Here is a 19,695-nt window from a genome sequence, read left to right on the forward strand (position 1 = left end):
GGGTGAGTGGTAATAAAATAATTTTTGGTGTTAAATATCAACGTATTAAGCTTGGTTCTATATACATAATTTTTAAATATAAAATAATTTGTTCTACCTACAATACATATATTACAATTTGATATTTTGATGATACAATAATTTATTGATTTCATCTAGTTTATATTTCATATTTAGAAGTAGCAGAGTGGTGATCTTTAATTTAATTTTTATGATGTAAGCAGGAGAAACAGCAAAGCAATAAGTTAGAGGCAAGTTGCAAGTTATGCTGGTAATGCTTTGCACAATATAAAATGACTAGTAGTAAGGCAGATAATAATTAAAGTGGGTTGATTAGGAAACCACAAAGAGAGGTTCTGCCTTTGTTTTGGTTTAAATACAATGTTATCCACGTACATGACACGCTTTCGCTCGATCATACAAATGTAAACAACATCATCAGCATCACATTAATTTATTTATCTATCCTTGTATTTATTATATTTATAAGATAAGATGTACGTCTCTGTTGTTATTTTAACCATACAAAGTCTACCAGCGAGTTTACCGCACCTAGCTGAGCCGCCCAAAAGTAAACGTTTCTTTTTTATACAAATAAAACAGATTAATAATTTGTTTATTAATTAATATAAAATGAAAATTGTCAACATCCCCACCTGACCCCCACTAGCACTTGAAGAAGTCTTCTTCTTGTCTGTGTTAATGGGTGAATAACATACAACGTCTGCAGCACAAACACCAGTCCGGCCGTAGGAGTATTTATGATGATCCAAGACAAGAAGAGATCTTGCAGAAATATGAGTGATCATCATCTCTAAATCTGACCCCACAACCACCACCAGCCATGCTGCTGTCTATTCATTCTGCCAGCTGCCTCAGATTCTTATTTCCAATCCTCCTCCTCCTGTTTCTCCTCCTCGGTGGTTCCTGCCATGCTGCTTGCAATCAGGTGGATGAAACCTCTCTCGTCTTCTTCTCCCAAGAAATCAGTTTCTCCAACTGGTCTAGCTCTACCTCACCACAACAAGACTGCTGCCTCTGGGAAGGGATCAATTGCGATGATAATGGGCGGGTAGTGACTCTGTCACTCCCCTTTAAGAAGCTCCGAGGATCCATTCATCCCTCCATAGCAAACCTCACCCATCTCACCCATCTCAATCTCTCCAACAACGCCTTTTCCGGCCCTCTGCCGTCTACTTTCTTCACCTCCTTGAATCAGCTGCAGACCATTGACTTGAGCTCCAACCGTCTGTCCGGAGAATTGCCCGGGAGCCTCTCTGTCACTGTCAGAACACTGGATATCTCCAACAACCATTTCAACGGCACTGTCCACTCTTCATTCCTATCGAATGCCCTCAGGCTGGAGAGTTTGAATGTGAGTAACAACGTCTTCTCCGGTCCCATTCCTTCCTCAATCTGCACCTATTCACCCTCCCTCCTGCGCCTTGATTTCTCCTACAATGACTTTCATGGCCAGATTCCCCTCCAGCTTGGGGACTGTCCTAAACTCGAGGCTCTAAGAGCGGGTTTCAATAATCTTTCAGGACAGCTTCCTCCCCTCATCTACACCGCTTTCTCACTGCAGGAGATTTTTCTAGCCGGCAATAAGCTGACTGGATCGATTGAAGATGGAATTACTAAACTTAGTAACCTAAGAATCCTATCTCTCTATGCTAACCAATTGACAGGAATGATCCCTCGGGGTATCGGAAATCTAGAGTCATTGGAACAGTTGCAGCTTCACATCAACAGCCTAAATGGGACTCTGCCTCCATCTCTGATGAATTGCACAAGTCTCCAGATGATGATTTTACGTGTTAACTTGTTGTCTGGTGAGCTCTCCTCTCTCAATTTCTCCAAGCTCGTTAACCTCAGCATAATTGACCTTGGGAACAACAACTTCTCCGGTGAATTGCCATCAAGCCTTTACTTGTGCAAGTCGCTGATTGCAATTCGACTAGGACTTAATCAATTAAGTGGACAGATCTTGCCTGAGATCCGCACATTACCATCCCTCTCATTCCTTTCCATTTCCAACAACAGCCTATCCAATGTCACAGGGGCAATTCAGATCTTGATGGGTTGTAAGAACCTTCGCGCCATCATTTTCTCATTGAACTTCTATGGTGAGGCACTACCGGAGGCTGAAGACACGATACAGCCTGATGGATTTCAAAACCTTCAGATCCTTGGTCTGGGCGGTTGCAACTTGAGCGGTAGCATTCCCAAATGGCTGGTTCACCTAAGGAATCTACAGGTTCTTGACCTTTCTTTAAATAGAATGAAGGGGTCAGTTCCCGCTTGGTTTGGAAATATGTCATACCTCTTTTACTTGGACTTGTCCGTAAACCTCCTCTTGGGAGATTTTCCAAAACAACTAATTCAACTGCCAGCACTGACATCAAGAGACGTTGCAGACCAGTTAGATAGTGCTAACTTAGAGTTGCCCATTTACGTAGCAGCCGATAATCAATACAACCAGCTTGCCAGCCTGCCATCAGCAATATACCTCAAAAACAACAGCTTCAGCGGAAATATCCCAATAGAAATAGGCCAGCTAAAATATATACAGGTCCTTGATCTCAGTTGCAACAATTTCGACGGCTCTATTCCTGACCAACTATCTAATCTTACCAAGTTAGAGAAGCTGGACCTTTCTGGAAACAATCTTACAGGTGAAATTCCTGCATCACTCAGACAACTTCACTTCCTGTCTTCTTTTAGTGTTGCAAACAACAGTCTTCATGGTCCAATACCAACAGGGGGGCAGTTTGACACCTTTACCAATTCCAGCTATGAAGGGAATGCGGGGTTGTGTGGTCCAATGACTCCGCGAAATTGTACTAGTAGCTCAAGGACAGTACGTCCTTCTGTGCATAAAAGACCAAATAAGAAACTCATTATTGGCCTTATCCTTGGAATTTGTTTTGGCATTGGTATCACTCTCACTGTTGTAGCATTATGGATATTGTCGAGAAGGCAAATCCTTCCACCAAGTGACCCTCATAAGATTGATTTGGATACAGCCTCCTTTAATTCTCATTCAGCAATATCTACCGAATTTGGGAAGGATACCAGCGTTGTGATTTTGTTTCCAAACAATACAAATGAGATCAAAGATCTTACAATATCTGAGATTTTGAAGGCCACTGAGAATTTCAGTCAAGCCAACATTGTTGGATGTGGAGGTTTTGGTTTGGTATATAAAGCGACTTTAGCTAATGGTACCAATCTAGCCGTTAAAAAACTTTCTGGAGATATGGGTTTGATGGAGAGGGAATTTAAAGCAGAAGTAGAAGCTCTATCCACAGCTCAGCACAAAAATTTGGTTTCCTTGCAAGGTTATTGTGTACATGAGGGCTTTCGGTTACTTATATATTCCTTCATGAAAAATGGGAGTCTGGACTACTGGTTGCATGAGAAGACTGACGGAGCATCCCAACTTAATTGGCCCACTCGACTGCAGATTGCACGAGGGGCGAGTTGTGGGCTGGCATATATGCACCTGATCTGTGAACCGCATATTGTGCATCGTGACATAAAGTCCAGTAACATCCTTCTTGATGACAAGTTTGAAGCTCACGTGGCAGATTTTGGGTTGTCCAGATTGATTCTTCCATATCATACTCATGTCACCACAGAGCTAGTAGGAACCTTAGGTTATATTCCCCCTGAGTATGGCCAAGCATGGATAGCTACCTTGAGAGGTGACATGTACAGTTTTGGTGTAGTCATGCTTGAATTGCTTACTGGTAAAAGGCCTGTTGAAATATTCAAACCCAAGGTGTCCAGGGAGTTAGTAGTATGGGTCCAACAACTAAGAAGTGAAGATAGACAAGAAGAAATCTTTGATCCTGTCCTCAGAGGCAAGGGCTATGAACACCAAATGCTTCAGGTGCTTGATATGGCCTGCATGTGTGTAAATAGAAATCCTTTCAAGAGACCTACCATTAGAGAAGTAGTTGATTGCCTCAAGGATGTAGGATCCAATTCACTGACGGGACAATAACAGCAATAGCATATGTGCATATATTTGAATCTAAAGTGTTGTTATTGCAGATTATATAATCAATACACCAGTAAGATACATCTTTTTGCTGATGATGTTGTATGCACATACTTAAATTACATTTAAATGCATTTTCCCTTCACAAATCCAAGCTTTCAGAGCCTGCTACTCCCTTTATCCCAAATTAGATGAGCTCGTTGACTTCGGGCACACACTTTAAGGCCCATTGACCGCATAGCTACAATATTTATTTTTAAAATTTTATTTTTGCAAATAAAAATTTAAATACGAAATTTTCATTTACAAACATTGTCCAGAGCGTAAAAGTATCTTCGGGTTTGGTTAAAGGCTTAATGACCTTTTAGCCTTCGAAGTTTGGGTGGAAGTTCCGATGCGGCCTCGATGTTTAAAGTCGTTCGATTCGACCCTCCAAGTTTTCCAAATGTACATTTTAGCCTTTATAAGCGTATACCGGTATATAACGGGTGGTCAAAGTTGACATTTCACACGTGAAGGTTAAAAGAGGCATTAAACATCGAGGGTTAAAAAGAACATCTAATGTATTTTAATGTATTCTTTAAGGGTTCAAAAGAACGAGATGTATACTTTAGGGGTTAAAAGGTACGCCCAAACTTTACCCTGAATATGAATTGTCAAGTTTACCCCCGATTTATACCGGTATTTAAAAAAGGGCTAAAAGGTACAACATAGAAACTTGGAGGGTCGAATCGAACGACTTTAAACATCAATGCCGCATCGGAACTTCCACCCAAACTTCGAGAGCTAAAAGGTGATTAAGCCTCGGCTAAATTGACATAAAATTTTAGTTATGTAAAATTTGTTGCATAATGATTTTTAATGATTAGTTTATTTTAAAAATAATTATAGTTTTGAATTAGCATAAATAAAATTTATGATTTTAATATAATAATAAATAATATGGAATTTTTATAAATTTCTAGAAATTTTAACAGATAACATTACGGAATTGCTAAATCTTTATAGAAAATATAGGGTTTTTTTGCTGAAAATCAAGTAAAAATTGTATGACATATCCGAAAATATCTTTTATAAATATCAATTTTTAGTTCAAATATGTGTTTAAGAAAAACATGTCCTCAATTCTTTTGAAAAAATTTATTTTTAATTTTTACAGAACGGAAACAAAATTCACTCTTAAACGTCATCAAAACATTAATTTTCTAACGGTATAACTCACAATATATAAATATTAAAAAATATACTAAAAAAAATCTCTCAAACGAATCCTAATCGCAATATACTTAATAGTATTAGTGGTAACATTCACTATGGAAGTAAAAACTTAATATATTCCACAATTTAATATTCAAGTAAAAACTTAAAAATTAAAGAGCATTTAACGGGTGAATGCCTTTAGTAACTCCTTTCGAGACTGTGTTGCCCAAAATAACAGAGGACAGAATATGTGTCCAAAATATCACTTTAAATACGCATGACAAAAATGCGTAGATTTGTTTGTACACATATACGCATTTACATGATGCGTGGTTACCGAAAGTTATCATCTTTCTTTTATAGGCTGCGTATTGATGGAATGCGTTACTAGTATATACGCATACTCAAGATGCGTATCTTTTTTGTCAAAATTCTCTTAATTAGCCTCATGAGTCATGACTACTCTTCATGGTCAATGTCACTTTTGAGCGCATCCATCTTTATTTTTTGTTAATTACAAATTAAATTCTTATGTGAGAACACTAGAACAAGGAGTGGTGCAAAAATCTTGGCATGTTAATTTTCTGAGTTAGTATATCTGTTGAGTTTGATATACGCATTCGAAGAATGCGAGTTGGATTGGATAAAATGGATACTTTATTTGTCAACAGTTATTTTGAGCACACACGATTTAAATATTAGTTATTTTAAGCATTTTTTCGCATTTAACGCCTGACAAAAAGAAAGAGCATTTAACAAAATATACTCCAGTTTATTATTCAAGTAAGTTTAATCAATTTCACAAACTTACTTTGCATTCTGACTTGTCATAATTTAAGTAATATCAAAATACAAATTTTATTCCAGTTAACTCATGTATTCATATTAAAATTTAATTTGAATCACTAATTAATTTTTAATTAAAATCAGAGTTAATTTTTTAATCCGGTGTACTTATATATTCATATTAAAAATTGATTTTAAATCACTAATTAAGTTTTAATTAATGTTGGAATAATATTTTCTTACCTGACAAATGCAAATTTAATTTTTAAGTAATAATGCAATATCACGATACCCAAGACATTGTTCAAATCCCACGACATTCATTCAAATCACCATTCAACCGTGTCATGTCGTGAGCATCACCATTTTACCGTGTCATGTCGTGAGATATATAGGCAGTCACAATTCGTGTAAAACTCATGAACTTATATCATATATTGAAAAATAGTGAATGTGTGATGAGCCCATCACATCATGCAACACTAACGGTCACCATTCAACTCGTATCATGTCTGGCGAGACGGTCACAACGCGCGACGCGCATATCACCATTCACCCCGTATCATGTCATGAATGGTGAATATGCATGGCGAGGCAATCACAACACGCAACGCTATGTCATGAATACTGAATATGTGTAGCAAGTATTATCAACGCACAACACTATGTCATGAATGATGAATATGCATGGCAAGCGGTCACCACACACACGATCATCATTCAACTCATGTCATGTTATGCGAAATTCATTCAACTTGCACGTTGTCACCAATCAACCAGTGTCATGTAAAATTTATTCAACGTATGACCATTCAACCAGTGTAGTGTCATGACATGTATAATTTATTCAACGCGTGTCATGTGTGGCTAGTCATTGTTCAACCCGATTCAATCCTGTGCCTTAGCACTACACGCACGATCACCACATAACCCTTCCAACACGGTCACCACACCATTCAACCATTCAACATGTGTCATGCAAATTCATTCAACCCGTCACAAAGCGCACGGTCACCACTCAACCCATCCAACACGGCCGCCACACCATTCAATTTTTCAACCAATGTCATGCAAAATTCATTCAACCCGTTGCAACACGCACGATCACCATTCTATCCAGCCAACACGATCACCACACCAATCAACCCCGTGCCACGGCACAACGCGCAACGCGACTCGGTCACCATGCAACCCTACCCCCATGCCTCGACACAACACGCAACACGCATGGCCACCACTCAATCCCGTGCCACGGCACAACGCGCAACGTGCCTCAGTCACCATGCAACCCTTCCCCTCGGCACAATGCGCAACACGCACAATAACCATTCACCCCATCCAACCCCGAGGCACAACGCGCAACGCTTTACGGTAAGTCTCGGTAATTATACACTGCCCTTGCATATGTGACTATATAAAACCATCAACCTCTCGTTATGGTTTTAATTTGAGACACACTCACATACCACATTTTAAACATGCAACCTCAACTCAGTGGCAGTAGACCATTTTCATTTGCAACAAAGACTATTTTTCTGTGTTTAACTTTGGTATTAACTAGCAAACGCTTTGATAAAATATCACATACAAAAAAAAACATGTTTCTTCCTTTCAATTATGCTGAACTTTTTCTTCCTCTTACTACTTCGATATATATTTGGTGCAAATTGATGAAATCACTTGGACTCAGTTCAACATGTTACTGATTGTTGAGAGCTCATATCACCTTTTATTGCTCTAGTTAGACAGCAGTTGCCTCAGCCAGCACCTGCTTCCTGCGGGAAAGCAGTGACTCGTGATCCTGCATGATATAATACATGAGACGTGAATATAGGACAAATGTGACTGCTATAATTGCATTCTATTTTTTCAAATGTACTTGCGAGTTTAAATTCTCTCCAAAAATTTAATATTAAGGATTAGTAATAATCAATGAAGCATTACAGATTTTTGGTTCAAGATCTTGAACTATAAACCCAGCCATTTGTGTTTAAAAAAATCTAGTCAAGGTCCTCCCAGTAGTCAACGTCTTTCACTGACATTTTAAAAACAAAATAATCAATTTAGTAGTCACTAAACTAGTCAGGGTTTTAATCAGAAAATTAATAATTTTTTACCAGAATCCACTGTTAATATTAATATATATTAGAATTTTTGGTCGGAAAACCTAGTTAACAAGTCATTCAGAACTTACAATTGCAATTTTTCTTTTTAAAACTTCCTAATGATTATTTTAAATTCGTGCAATCAAAGTGGGAGGAAGAATATACTTGAGAAGATTGTGATTTCGAGGTGGGTGACTGAAACATCGGATTTTGAGGGTGGGTTTTGTGGAAAAGAGGAGGATTAGAGTCTTTAGTTGTAAGGGTGGTTGGTTTTAAAAGAAGAGCCGAAGGGGATGGTTTGTCGGGGGGGGGGGGGGGGGGGGGGGGGGGGGGGGGGGCACCCTCCATTGAGGCCAAATACCTCTGTTTTGTGTAATCACCAGCTAAATAAAATCCTTCTATGGGAGATTTTTGCAAAGGACGGCAGGGTTCATAGTCTGGTATAGTTTTATAAACAGACCTGAATCATACGATTTACAAATGGTAAAGCAACAACTGTTAACAGCAGCTTTATTTTTCAGAGATTCATAATTTAATGGGAGTTCAAACCGCTGATAAAGAGTGCGATGGAAAATCTCAAATTTGACTCTAATAGTGGATTCCTGCTAGTTCCTGACCAAATATATCTACTTTTCCGGACAAGATACCACCTCAGATCTTTTAGTGCGCATTAAATTTTTTACCAAAGGTAAGACTTAAAGCAGAACTTTAAAGAATTTTTCGCTCAAAGACTTGAATCAAAAGATCCGAACACTTTGGTGACATAAAATAACGCCTTAATATATTACCAGAAAGATGTATCTGTCAATTGTGGTAAGTATAGTTTTTTACCTGTAATATAGCTTGAGCACAAAGCTTCCCTGAAAGGACGGCACCCTCCATTGAGGCCAAATACCTCTGTTTTGTGTAATCACCAGCTAAATAAAATCCTTCTATGGGAGATTTTTGCAAAGGACGGCAGGGTTCACAGTCTGGTATAGTTTTATAAACAGACCTGAATCATAAGATTTACAAATGGTAAAGCAACAACTGTTAACAGCAGCTTTATTTTTCAGAGATTCATAATTAATCATCAGACCTAACTTAGAAAGTATGCAAATCAGTACAAGTGAACGAGATTAACATACCATGACAGTTTATGCCTTATAATTGGTGCATAATGCAGACCAATAAATTATAAACTTAGATTTGAGGTATACCGATATATTTTTGCCATTGACATGACATTATAGCACTATGAAAATAAGAAATTGCAAATGTATGACCTTGGTGTTTTAACAACATGGTACTTCAGTATTTTTGCTTTGCTTTGATCGGCAGCAATCTCGTCAGGAAATAGTCTGGCCAGTTCAGTCATTGTTGCATCAATAATGTCAGAGTCACTGCGTGAAATCCATTCTTCTGCAGGTGCAAAAACCAACTCCAACATGGATTTATTTGGGTCATAATATTCCTGTATAAAACAACACAACATTCTTTAGCTGGCCGAATATCTTCAAAAGTCGGACTACTTCAGTTTTGAAATTTGATGTACTCTCTCACATTCAAAAACAAACGAACACTTTGATTTCTATCTTTAAATTATATATTCCTAACATTCAACTTAAAAGAATTCATTTATGTTCTTTATTTTTAGTACAGAGAGGGCGACTAGTTCTGTACTATACAGAACAGTGGAATATTAAATAGCAATCGATTCTACACCAGCGAGTCCTACAGTAAAATCGTTCATTTAAGAAAATATAAAATGGTAAACAGTAATAATTTGTACGAATATGAAGCAAGAATAAGGAAACTGCGGAAAATAATTGTTGCATTACCTTGCAAGTAACAGACATGTCAGCGTACACACTAAGAAGAGAGCTTCTGCAAATAATTAAAGAACAAATGAATATGGAAGCTTGGTCTGGACTGTAAGGACCAATATGACCATTAATTACAATGCAACGGAGGTGGTCCCCTTGGTCAAGTAGTATTAAAAATTTACAACAATGTAGCATATAAAAACCACCTTCAAACCGTCTTACACAACCCCCCCCCCCCCCCCCACACACACACAGAGGGGGGGGGGGGGGGGGGGGGGGAGTGAGTGAGTGAGGGACGGAGGGAGTGAGTGAGTGAGGGAGGGAGGGAGGGAGGGAGGGAGTGAGTGAGTGAGTGAGTGAGTGAGTGAGGGAGGGAGCGAGGGAGAGAGGGAGCGAGGGAGAGGGAGAGAGGGAGCGAGGGAGAGGGAGAGAGGGAGAGAGAGAGAGAGAGAGAGAGAGAGAGAGAGAGAGAGAGAGAGAGAGCGGGGAGGGAGGGAGGGAGGGAGGGAGGGAGAGAGAGTCAATGACAGTCTCGCACATGCATTTACATATGATGAAGAAAAATGGAAATATCTTATGTGGCCATATTAATAACACGGGCAAATATCATGCAAAAAGCCTTTTCAGTTCTTACCTTCTTACAACTGCCACCCCCAAAAACCACCTAAGAAAAGCCCAAAAGCATCTCGTGCATGCATTTATAAATAATGAAGCAAAATGCAAACATTACATGTAATCATTTCAATTCCTTATTAGCATAACGGAGAAATGGTGAAACAGTTTACGCTTTTAAGAATGTGTATCTCAATGATTATGTCGATGTAATATCTGTTAATGTAATAAAGGCCACCTGCTGAAAAGTAGATGATCATAAGTGTTCTTCAGTTTCCTGTCAAACCTGAAAGTGATATTTCATGTCAACAAGACAACAATAGCAAAGTACATTGGGTTCATTAATTACACGATATCAACAGCAATCAACTTCACAGTTTAACTGGAAACTGTGAAGAAATGCATGGAAAGAATATTTATGCTCTGATTCTGGAATCAATTATATAGCAAAACAATAACCACAGGATGCCGCCAACTATAAAAATTCAGGATAATAAAAATTTATGAAATTGTAATAACTAACCAGATGTGAACGTTGATTACTGGAACTCCGACTAATTTATCCAGCTTCTTGAAGTATGGAATCTCTTTCCACTCTTCAGGCACAAGCAACTTAAAGATATCAACTGTTTAGAAAGAAAACAATCAATGAAATTAGGAAATATGAAAATATCAATATATGAAACTGAGTAAAAAGAAAATCACCTGGAGCAGCAATAACATATGCGTCTGCTTCAATAACCTTCCCATTGGTTAGTAGTAGACTCTTAACAGTTTGATCTTTATTTAAAGAGATCTTCTGTACCCGTGAATTGAGGTGAACTTCACCACCCAATGACTGTATGTGATCAACTATAGGCATGCAAAGTCTTTCTGGAGGACTTCCATCCAAGAAAGCCATCTTTGAACCATGCTTCTCCTATTATGTTTCTAGCATTCTTGTTTAAGTAATTCAATGTAAAAAATAGGGAAAATAGATTTTTTTGCCACCCAACTTATTATTTGTTTAGAAACCTACCACTGAACTATAATTTTTTTCTTTTTTGCCACTAATGTTAGGTTCGGATTTTTTTTTTGTCACTAACGTTAGGTTCGGAATTGATTATTAACACTATGTTATTCTTTTTAGAGTTAATTGCATTTGGCACCCCTTTGATTTCAGCATGTTGCACATTGCACCTAATAGTTTTGGAATAAACACTATGCAGCCCCTTACTTTTAACCCGTAGACACTTTGCACCCTTTCCGTTATCTTCAGCCATTACCGTTAACTTTTGAAGGGGCATTTTGGGAAATTTTATTATATTTAATTAAAATCAGACCTTTATTTAAATTTTCCGACCATCTAAATGATATTTTTCATTAGTCTGCAATATAATGGTGATCTGTGTCTATATCTTTATATGTAGTACTCCATATGTGTCCTAGGTAGTTTATCTTAGATGACGAGAGTACGGATTTTTTTTACTCAGAAAGGAAATCTCAAAATTAACTTATGGAACTATATTTATAAAAAGTGAGAACCTTAAAATACGTGACAAGTAGTAGTAAAGAACTATAAAGTCAAGTGATACTATATATTTGTGGAGTCTTAAAATAATTCATAAAACCAAATTTTTTAGGTTCTTAAAATGCCTGTTAAACTCTCATACTTCAAGATAAACTAGCTAAGGGACATATAGATGACTGTATATAATGTTATAGACACATATCATATCACCATAATATTGCAGACTAGCACTATGTTTTTATAATGCTAAAAAAATAACATATTGTTAATAATCAAATCAAAACATAACGTTAGTGACAAAAAAAAAATCCAACGTTTTTTTAAGGAAAAAAACCCAACATTAAATTTTATTCAAAAAAAATAAAATAAAATAATTTTTGAAATTTTTTGGAGTCTCAAAATGCGTGTCCAACTCTCGTCTGCCAAGTTAAACTACCTAGGACACTACATAAAGATATAGACACATATCATATCGCCATTATGTTGCAGACTAACACTATATTTTAATAATACTAAAAAAAATAACATAGTGTTAATAATCAAATCCGAACCTAACGTTAGTGACAAAGAAAAGTTCGAACCTAACATTAATGACAAAAAAGAAAAAAATTATAGTTCAGTGGTAAGTTTCTAAACAAATAATAAGTTGGGTGGCAAAAAAATCTATTTTCCCTAAAAAATAACATCTTGTGTAATTCTTAATTCAAACACTACAAACTCCTAATACACATTCCACGAATCCACGTCTATTTTGGGTGTCATTCTAGTCAGAAATATCTTTCAATACTAAGCTCTTGAATCTCAGTTACCACTGAAAATGAATTTTTAAAGGTTTATTTCAAAGTGATGAGTATTGTGAACACAACACACATACATACATACATACATACATACATACATACATACATACATGCATACATATATACATATATATATATGACAAAAGTTCTATGTGGACCGCTCTTTCATCAGAGACCGTGGAGACCATGCATATTTTTCAATTAAAATATTGAAAAATGTGTCCTTTCACAAAACGTAGTATAAAGGATCACTATTTTATTGAAAATCATTAAAATTATGTATGTTCTATGAGTAGAACATGTTTTGTACTTTGCAAAACATGTTTTGCAGAACAATATGTTTTGCAATATTTTACTTGCAAAACTTACATAAGTTTCAAGATATTTAATGGAATAGTGGTCTGCTAGCATATGTTTTATAAGATAATACATTTTATAATGTTTTACACGCAGAACATAACTGGTCTCCGCGGTCTCCGATGAAATAATGGTCTCCATAGAATTTAACGCTATATATATATATATAGGGGTGGGTTCTCGTACAAACTTACAAACTTTATGCGTTCAACACATATATAATTTGAGTTCAACATTTTTTTTAAAATATTTTGTTGAACATCAACTAAAATTGTGTTGGAGAAGTACATTTTAACTAATTTTTCAACGTAAAAACTAAGTTAAATGTATTATATAACTAACATTTATGTTTCCGGACCCTACCCAAACCCCAGAGGTATAGTTTAAGCATCTTTATAGATATATTCAACACAATAATAATTAGTAATCTACACCCGATGTTGAACCTCAGTTATAAATGTGTTGAATGCATGATTTATTTATGCGTTATTTTTAAAAATTGTGATGTTTTTTAAAGAATTTTCAACATGGATACTTTCTATAACTAAGGATTACACGATGGGAGAATAAAAAAAAAGTTTGTAAGTTTGTAACTTAAAAAAGTTTTTATTTGATCAAATCCCTATATATATATATATATATATATATATATATATATATATATATGGGTTGCACTCCACAAAGAACACTTTAACAAAAAAACATCACAGAACACTATCATAACACTCTATTTTTCACAAAGAATGATTTGTTCAGATTATAATTGTATGGTTAAATACCATTTAAACTTAATATATGAAATCTAACATTCAAATTCATCCACATTATTACTATGAAACATTATAGAATCCAGAACAGAATCCAAAATAGAATCCATAATAGAATCATATATATATATATATATTTTGCACGAATAATTTTACATAGAATCATGTTATTTTTAACCCAAATTTATTGTTAAACATGACGGATTCTATTATTATTCATAATAAAAGGTCAATCAACTTAAAATTTGAAAGTATTTTAAGCTTTAGATGAGATTCTAGATTTGATTCTAAAGTGTTCTGTGTTGTTCTTCTTTTAAGAGTGTTCTTTTTTTAGCAATGCCCTATATATATACACATATGTGTGTGTGTGTGTGCGCGCGTGTGTGTGTGCTGTGAAGCCATGAGTACCAATTACTATTAGACTTTAATTAATAAAAGATTTGTGTCATGCATAGCAAACAGTATCCACAAAGTCGATAGGAAAGTACTAAGTCTATTTAGGTAAGAACTAATAAACATACCATACTATTAGAGAGATAAAACGAGTTTTTAGTAGATGCTAAAGGAAAAGTGTAAGATGCAGCGAAACTGCTTAATTCAATATTAGATTACAGCAAGAATAAAGATAAAAAGTGTCCGACCTCTTCGAACTATAAAGATGCGGTGGGAAAAATATAACAATAGTAGTTTGCAGTATATCTATCAATCTAATGTCAAGTGTGTACACTGTACATATACAAACAGGTAGATATATTCTGAATCTTAAGCGGTTGCCAATGATATGTAATTGTGCCAAGTCTTTGAGGTAAAACAGATTTATATAGCATGCGAAATTCAAAATCAGGGCATCTATCATTTGTAAGAAAGACATCTGAAAAAAAATTATTTTACATCACTCCTGAAAAATATAGTTGTTATACCTGAAGAAATCGGTTCAAAGCTATCAAAACACATTGCATTGAGAGTTCATCAGGATTGATGAAGTTTAACGACTTTGACATGGCAACGAAAACCTCAGTTGTAACCCGATCAGGTATGCCCTGAAACAAAATAGAGAAACTATAAGTCTCCTTTGAACAACTTTTTTGTATATGTAAGATAAAAGCCGATTCTGTGAAATAGCTTATAATAATACTTGGGAGAAGTGGGACAAATTATACAAGCCCTGTTAACTGCTGCCTGATTTACTTGTTAATATCGTCAGCTAGAATACATGACTAAAGAACTACGTACCTGCTTTCTCATCCAATCTTGGACACTTAAACCATCTTGGGCCTCCACATAGGCTTGTCCACCAATTATTGCTGGCAAGAGACCCAACGCAAACTTGACTTTCTCAGGCCATGTTAGCATTTCATTGTTCTTTAAGATAGCCCATATTCCTGTGCAGTAATTGAAAGTTGTTAATAGAGAAAACCAAGTTATACTGGACAAGTGCCATCTCATACTGATAGTTAAACAATCATTAACAGGACACAGGAAACATCTAATCATAATATATTGATAATGACATTATACTTGCCATTTAGAGGTGCAGGTAGAACTTCCGGAAAATCAAATCGACTAAATTCCCCTGGCTTGTTAGGCATAGCGAATATCATAGAATGCTCCTTCCACTGCAATCTGTCGTTAATTCCTAGCTCTCCAAACAGGTTCTGAACATTTGGGTAAGCCCCAACTTCGATAAAAGAAAAAAGAAGAAGCATTAAACTTTGTGAAACATCAGTTCTCTAACTTTGCTATGTACTTATTCTTTACTGAAATCATGCATTATGATGGATACTGATTCTTGACCAATATTATTATCAATTCAATACTGTATGTTCCTGTTCCTTCTCTGAACAAAGCTGTCTCATAACACTGATACCTATCCATCCTTCGCTTTAATACATTCACTCCATTACACAAGAAGTCCAATTGGCAATGCAAATAACGAAATATGATATTCTCAATTTTGACATCACGGGCTCTTCGATAGCTGACAGAAAGCTGAATAACTACTATTTAAGGGGCATTTGCATATGATCATTGTATCCACTTTATAGAAAAAATTTGTCATATGGGGTCTTTTTTTGGAATTCGGAAGTACTATTTATATAGCAGAAAACCTGTCAAAACAATTATTTGGATAACTCACCAAAATTTTATTATATTACTAGTGAGTAGTAACATAAATGCACAATTACCATTGCTGAAAATCATCATAAGTTATAAATGTACGTCTTTAATACTCACAGAAAATATGCAATCCAGTCTCGTACCAATCTCCGTCATCATCTTTCCAAGCAGCCACCTTTCCAGATAAAAACATTCTCCATGAGAAAACAAAACTGAATATATCGAAATGTGACAGAAAAAAAATATCACCCAGCGCCTTCACGGAAAATCATAGTATCCTCTTCTGCCTTATTTACTCTGTTTAATTAGTGGGGGAAGCAAACTAATAAAGTGGTTTCTATTAAGCCGTGATCTATAAACAAGGTCATCAACTTAAACTACAACCAAATGCAAACTAGCCTTTTCTGCTAGAAATAGTCCTTGTTTAACCATTGTTGTCATTGAGGAAGACATGTTTACTGAAATTTGGAATATAGCATAATAGTTTAGTAATTAGAAGGAGGGAAGCTGTGATGAACCTTTCCGCCAAGAACATCTCTCGCTTCCAACAATATGGGCTTGTGACCAGCATCTGCCAAATATTTTGCAGTAGATAAACCAGCCAAACCTGAATGAAAGTGGTTGCAAAATGAATTAATAACATGAGTTTTCGATGCAATATGAAGCAGCAGAAGGTGATTGATAGTTAATGACTAACCAGCACCAGCAATGACAACATTTAATGGTTTATTGGGGCGGGAAGCAGTGGAAAAGAAGGAAGATAAGTAAGCAGCTTCTAAGAAGGGGAGAGTGTTGTCAATATCTGGTCTGGGATAGTCGACACAAGACACCTGTAAGAAGATGAAAGTTAAATACAATTGAGACTATAAAGGAGTGTGATAAAAGAAGAAGACCGAGAAATTTGAGATTGATACCTTGAGAAGGGGGTGGGAGCGGGGGCGTGTTCGCGTAAACTTGGTTGATCTTGAAAGAGGATGTTGTTGTTGTTGTTGTTGTTTAAGTGTGGTGGAGAGGGTAGCAGAAAATGAAAGGGGAAATTTGTCAAGTAGATGATTGAGATTATTAGTATAGGTATTGTTTGTGATGACAGCAGAAACATGATGAGACATGTTATTATTTATTGCAATTCACAGCACAACCCGCAATTCGATGCTCCTGTGTGTCTGCAGATACAGTATGAAAACACAGAGATTGAAGCTGATACAACAAGTACGTATTTGAATCAAACAGAGTAGTAAGCAGTTATTTCAGGCATGTCTACTGTCTACCTGTACAATTAGAATTACAACAACAGAGAGAGAGGGAGAGAGAATTACAACAGAGAGAAGGGGGGAGAGAGAGAGAGAGAGAGAGAGCTATAACAAACCTGTATTGAATTGTTGGAGCAAAATGAAGTCGCTATGTGTCTGGACTGCAGCTTGCTAATATATCATCGAAATTAAATATAAAAAATATTAGGCTGAATGAAGGAGGTGGAGAAGAAGAAGAGCGGAGAGGGGGAGTTGGCAACTTTTTGGCCTCACTCGACGCGAGGACTGCCTTTCCCACTTATTGGAATATTCCTATCCACTTCTTCCCTCCACATTTTCATGTCTTTTTCTTTTCCTCCTACTCTTACTATTATTGTTGTTTTTGGGCTTCTCTTCCCCAGCCCACTCTCTCACCACACTTACAACCTACGTAATGTAACATTTAACCAACTGGCCCATTCTTTTTCTTCAGCATTACTGATGATTTTGTACAAGGATATATTTTGATATAAAAAACAATCCATTAAAATCTCAATCAAATACACCCCCTTTGTATTTGATTTTATTGCATTATATTTTCAGAAGGTTTGCCCACATCTATATAATTGGTTATTTTTAAAATTTTATTTTCCTAAATCATAATATAATATTTTTATTTTTATTTAGAAAAAGAAAATTTAAAAATACAAAATTTAAATTTGTGATCAAATCCTGTAAATATGCGTACAAATAGTCAAGAAGACTTATATAATGAATCAGAGGAAATATTTTATTTTATTTTCCCTGAAAAAATTAAAATGGAGGACAACAAAAGAAGGCATAATAGTATCCTAAATCAAAATTGAAGAATTTAAAGTAAATGAGTGCTCCAATAATGTCTTAGTGGTGCCTTAAAATCAAGGGTTGTGTCTTATTTTTGAGACACCACTGTAAACTAAACCAAACCAAACAAACGAATCCAGTAAATCCCGCTTAGAGCAGGGTATGGGAGAGAACAAAATGTACGCAGATCATGCCCCTACTCGAAAAAAATAGGGAGGCTAGCTTAGTGTAAAATAAAGTATTGTGTGAGACATGTGTAAATAATATCTTGGCCATGATTTCAAACACATAACACTCACCCTTATAAAATGCATCTGTCTGTCCATGAATGATATGAGCCATTGCGTCAAAACAAAATGCCAAAACATTCAATACTTCTTTGTCGCGAATTCAACTATCAATAAACGATACGAGCCTTTTCCGAAAAACATAAAACCATAACACTAAAACCTCTGTAAAATACGACACTGAGTCTCAACTACTCCAATACATCATCGCCACTATGCATGTCTTAAACCATTTCTATCAATAGAAATATCTTCTTTTTATTTTAACACATCTCTCTTCTCTCTTCTTTTCATTTCACTCCAATAATATTCAATACATTAATATATTAATAATAATGCACAACAATAAGACTTGTTGTTGGTGTTTATTTTAAAATTATTTCGCACTTTTCACACTTGTTTCTGTCAAAAAAAACAAAAAAGACTTGTCACGTATGTTGAATCATCCGATTGTAGCGATGCATTATGAAATACAGCATCACAGCCATTAAGGCTTTGAAATAAACTATTGTAATCGAGCCATTTCTTTTCTCGTATGTATCATGCCAAAACATTAAATTCTTTCTATCAAATTTTGATATAATTTGAGTAGAATATGTGACGCTAATTTCTATTAGATTATAATTAAAAATGTATTTTATATTAAAATCAATATAATGCGACTTAAATATTTTTCTAAAAATTTATATGGTTGATTAAAATTGATAAACATAATTTAAATTATTTATTATTTGTAAATTAAATCTTTTCACACAATTTAAAATATATTTAAAAAGTTTATAAATAAGCAAAAAGCTCATGTGTCTTGCACGAGCTATAAGCTAGCACTGTTAAAGCCGAAACATTAAAAGTTCGGTCGGTCGGTACTTGGGCCAAAATACGGGCATGTGTATCTAACTAATTATTCACTTGAGCCAAAATACGGGCTTATCTATATAAACCACCTATTTTTTTTAAATAAAATATATTTTTTTTTATTTTCTAACTAAAAAAACTCGATCTTCTTAAATAACATCGAGTAACATCGTAATTGCCTTTTTAACCGGAACACATTATCTTTTTGGATTTTCTAACTAAAAAAATCGATATTCTACAATTAACACGAGCGACATATATATAAAAACATAATGTTACTATATATAGTTATTAATAAATAACGGTGATAATTTTCAACCAAAATACATTAACATTATTTTTAAATACTCTAACGGTCTCACTTTAAAAGTAAAATTATAAATCTATATTATACTATATATTATTACTATATTAT

At 35.4% G+C, this 19,695-nt stretch overlaps 2 protein-coding genes across 2 annotated transcripts; one reads left to right on the plus strand and one right to left on the minus strand.

Annotated features, from left to right (window-relative positions):
• Window positions 1–644: 644 nt before the first annotated feature.
• On the plus strand, window positions 645–4,101 carry LOC108223888 (tyrosine-sulfated glycopeptide receptor 1). Its single transcript, XM_017398340.2, has one exon. It carries the CDS (start codon window positions 845–847, stop codon window positions 4,007–4,009), a length of 3,165 nt encoding a protein of 1,054 aa, XP_017253829.1. The 5' UTR covers window positions 645–844; the 3' UTR covers window positions 4,010–4,101.
• Window positions 4,102–7,509: 3,408 nt separating this feature from the next.
• LOC108222758 (15-cis-phytoene desaturase, chloroplastic/chromoplastic) lies at window positions 7,510–17,637 on the minus strand. Its single transcript, NM_001329175.1, is given in 15 exon segments — window positions 7,510–7,793; window positions 8,929–9,091; window positions 9,363–9,550; window positions 9,918–9,963; window positions 10,753–10,800; window positions 11,038–11,140; window positions 11,220–11,433; window positions 14,869–14,988; window positions 15,182–15,330; window positions 15,471–15,626; window positions 16,184–16,241; window positions 16,585–16,673; window positions 16,764–16,896; window positions 16,981–17,229; window positions 17,433–17,637. Coding segments are annotated over 14 exon segments (1,722 nt in total). The 5' UTR covers window positions 17,176–17,229; window positions 17,433–17,637; the 3' UTR covers window positions 7,510–7,733.
• Window positions 17,638–19,695: the final 2,058 nt, after the last annotated feature.

The sequence above is a fragment of the Daucus carota genome, chromosome 5, assembly GCF_001625215.2.
Source record: "Daucus carota subsp. sativus chromosome 5, DH1 v3.0, whole genome shotgun sequence".
NCBI classification, from domain to species: Eukaryota; Viridiplantae; Streptophyta; class Magnoliopsida; order Apiales; family Apiaceae; genus Daucus; species Daucus carota.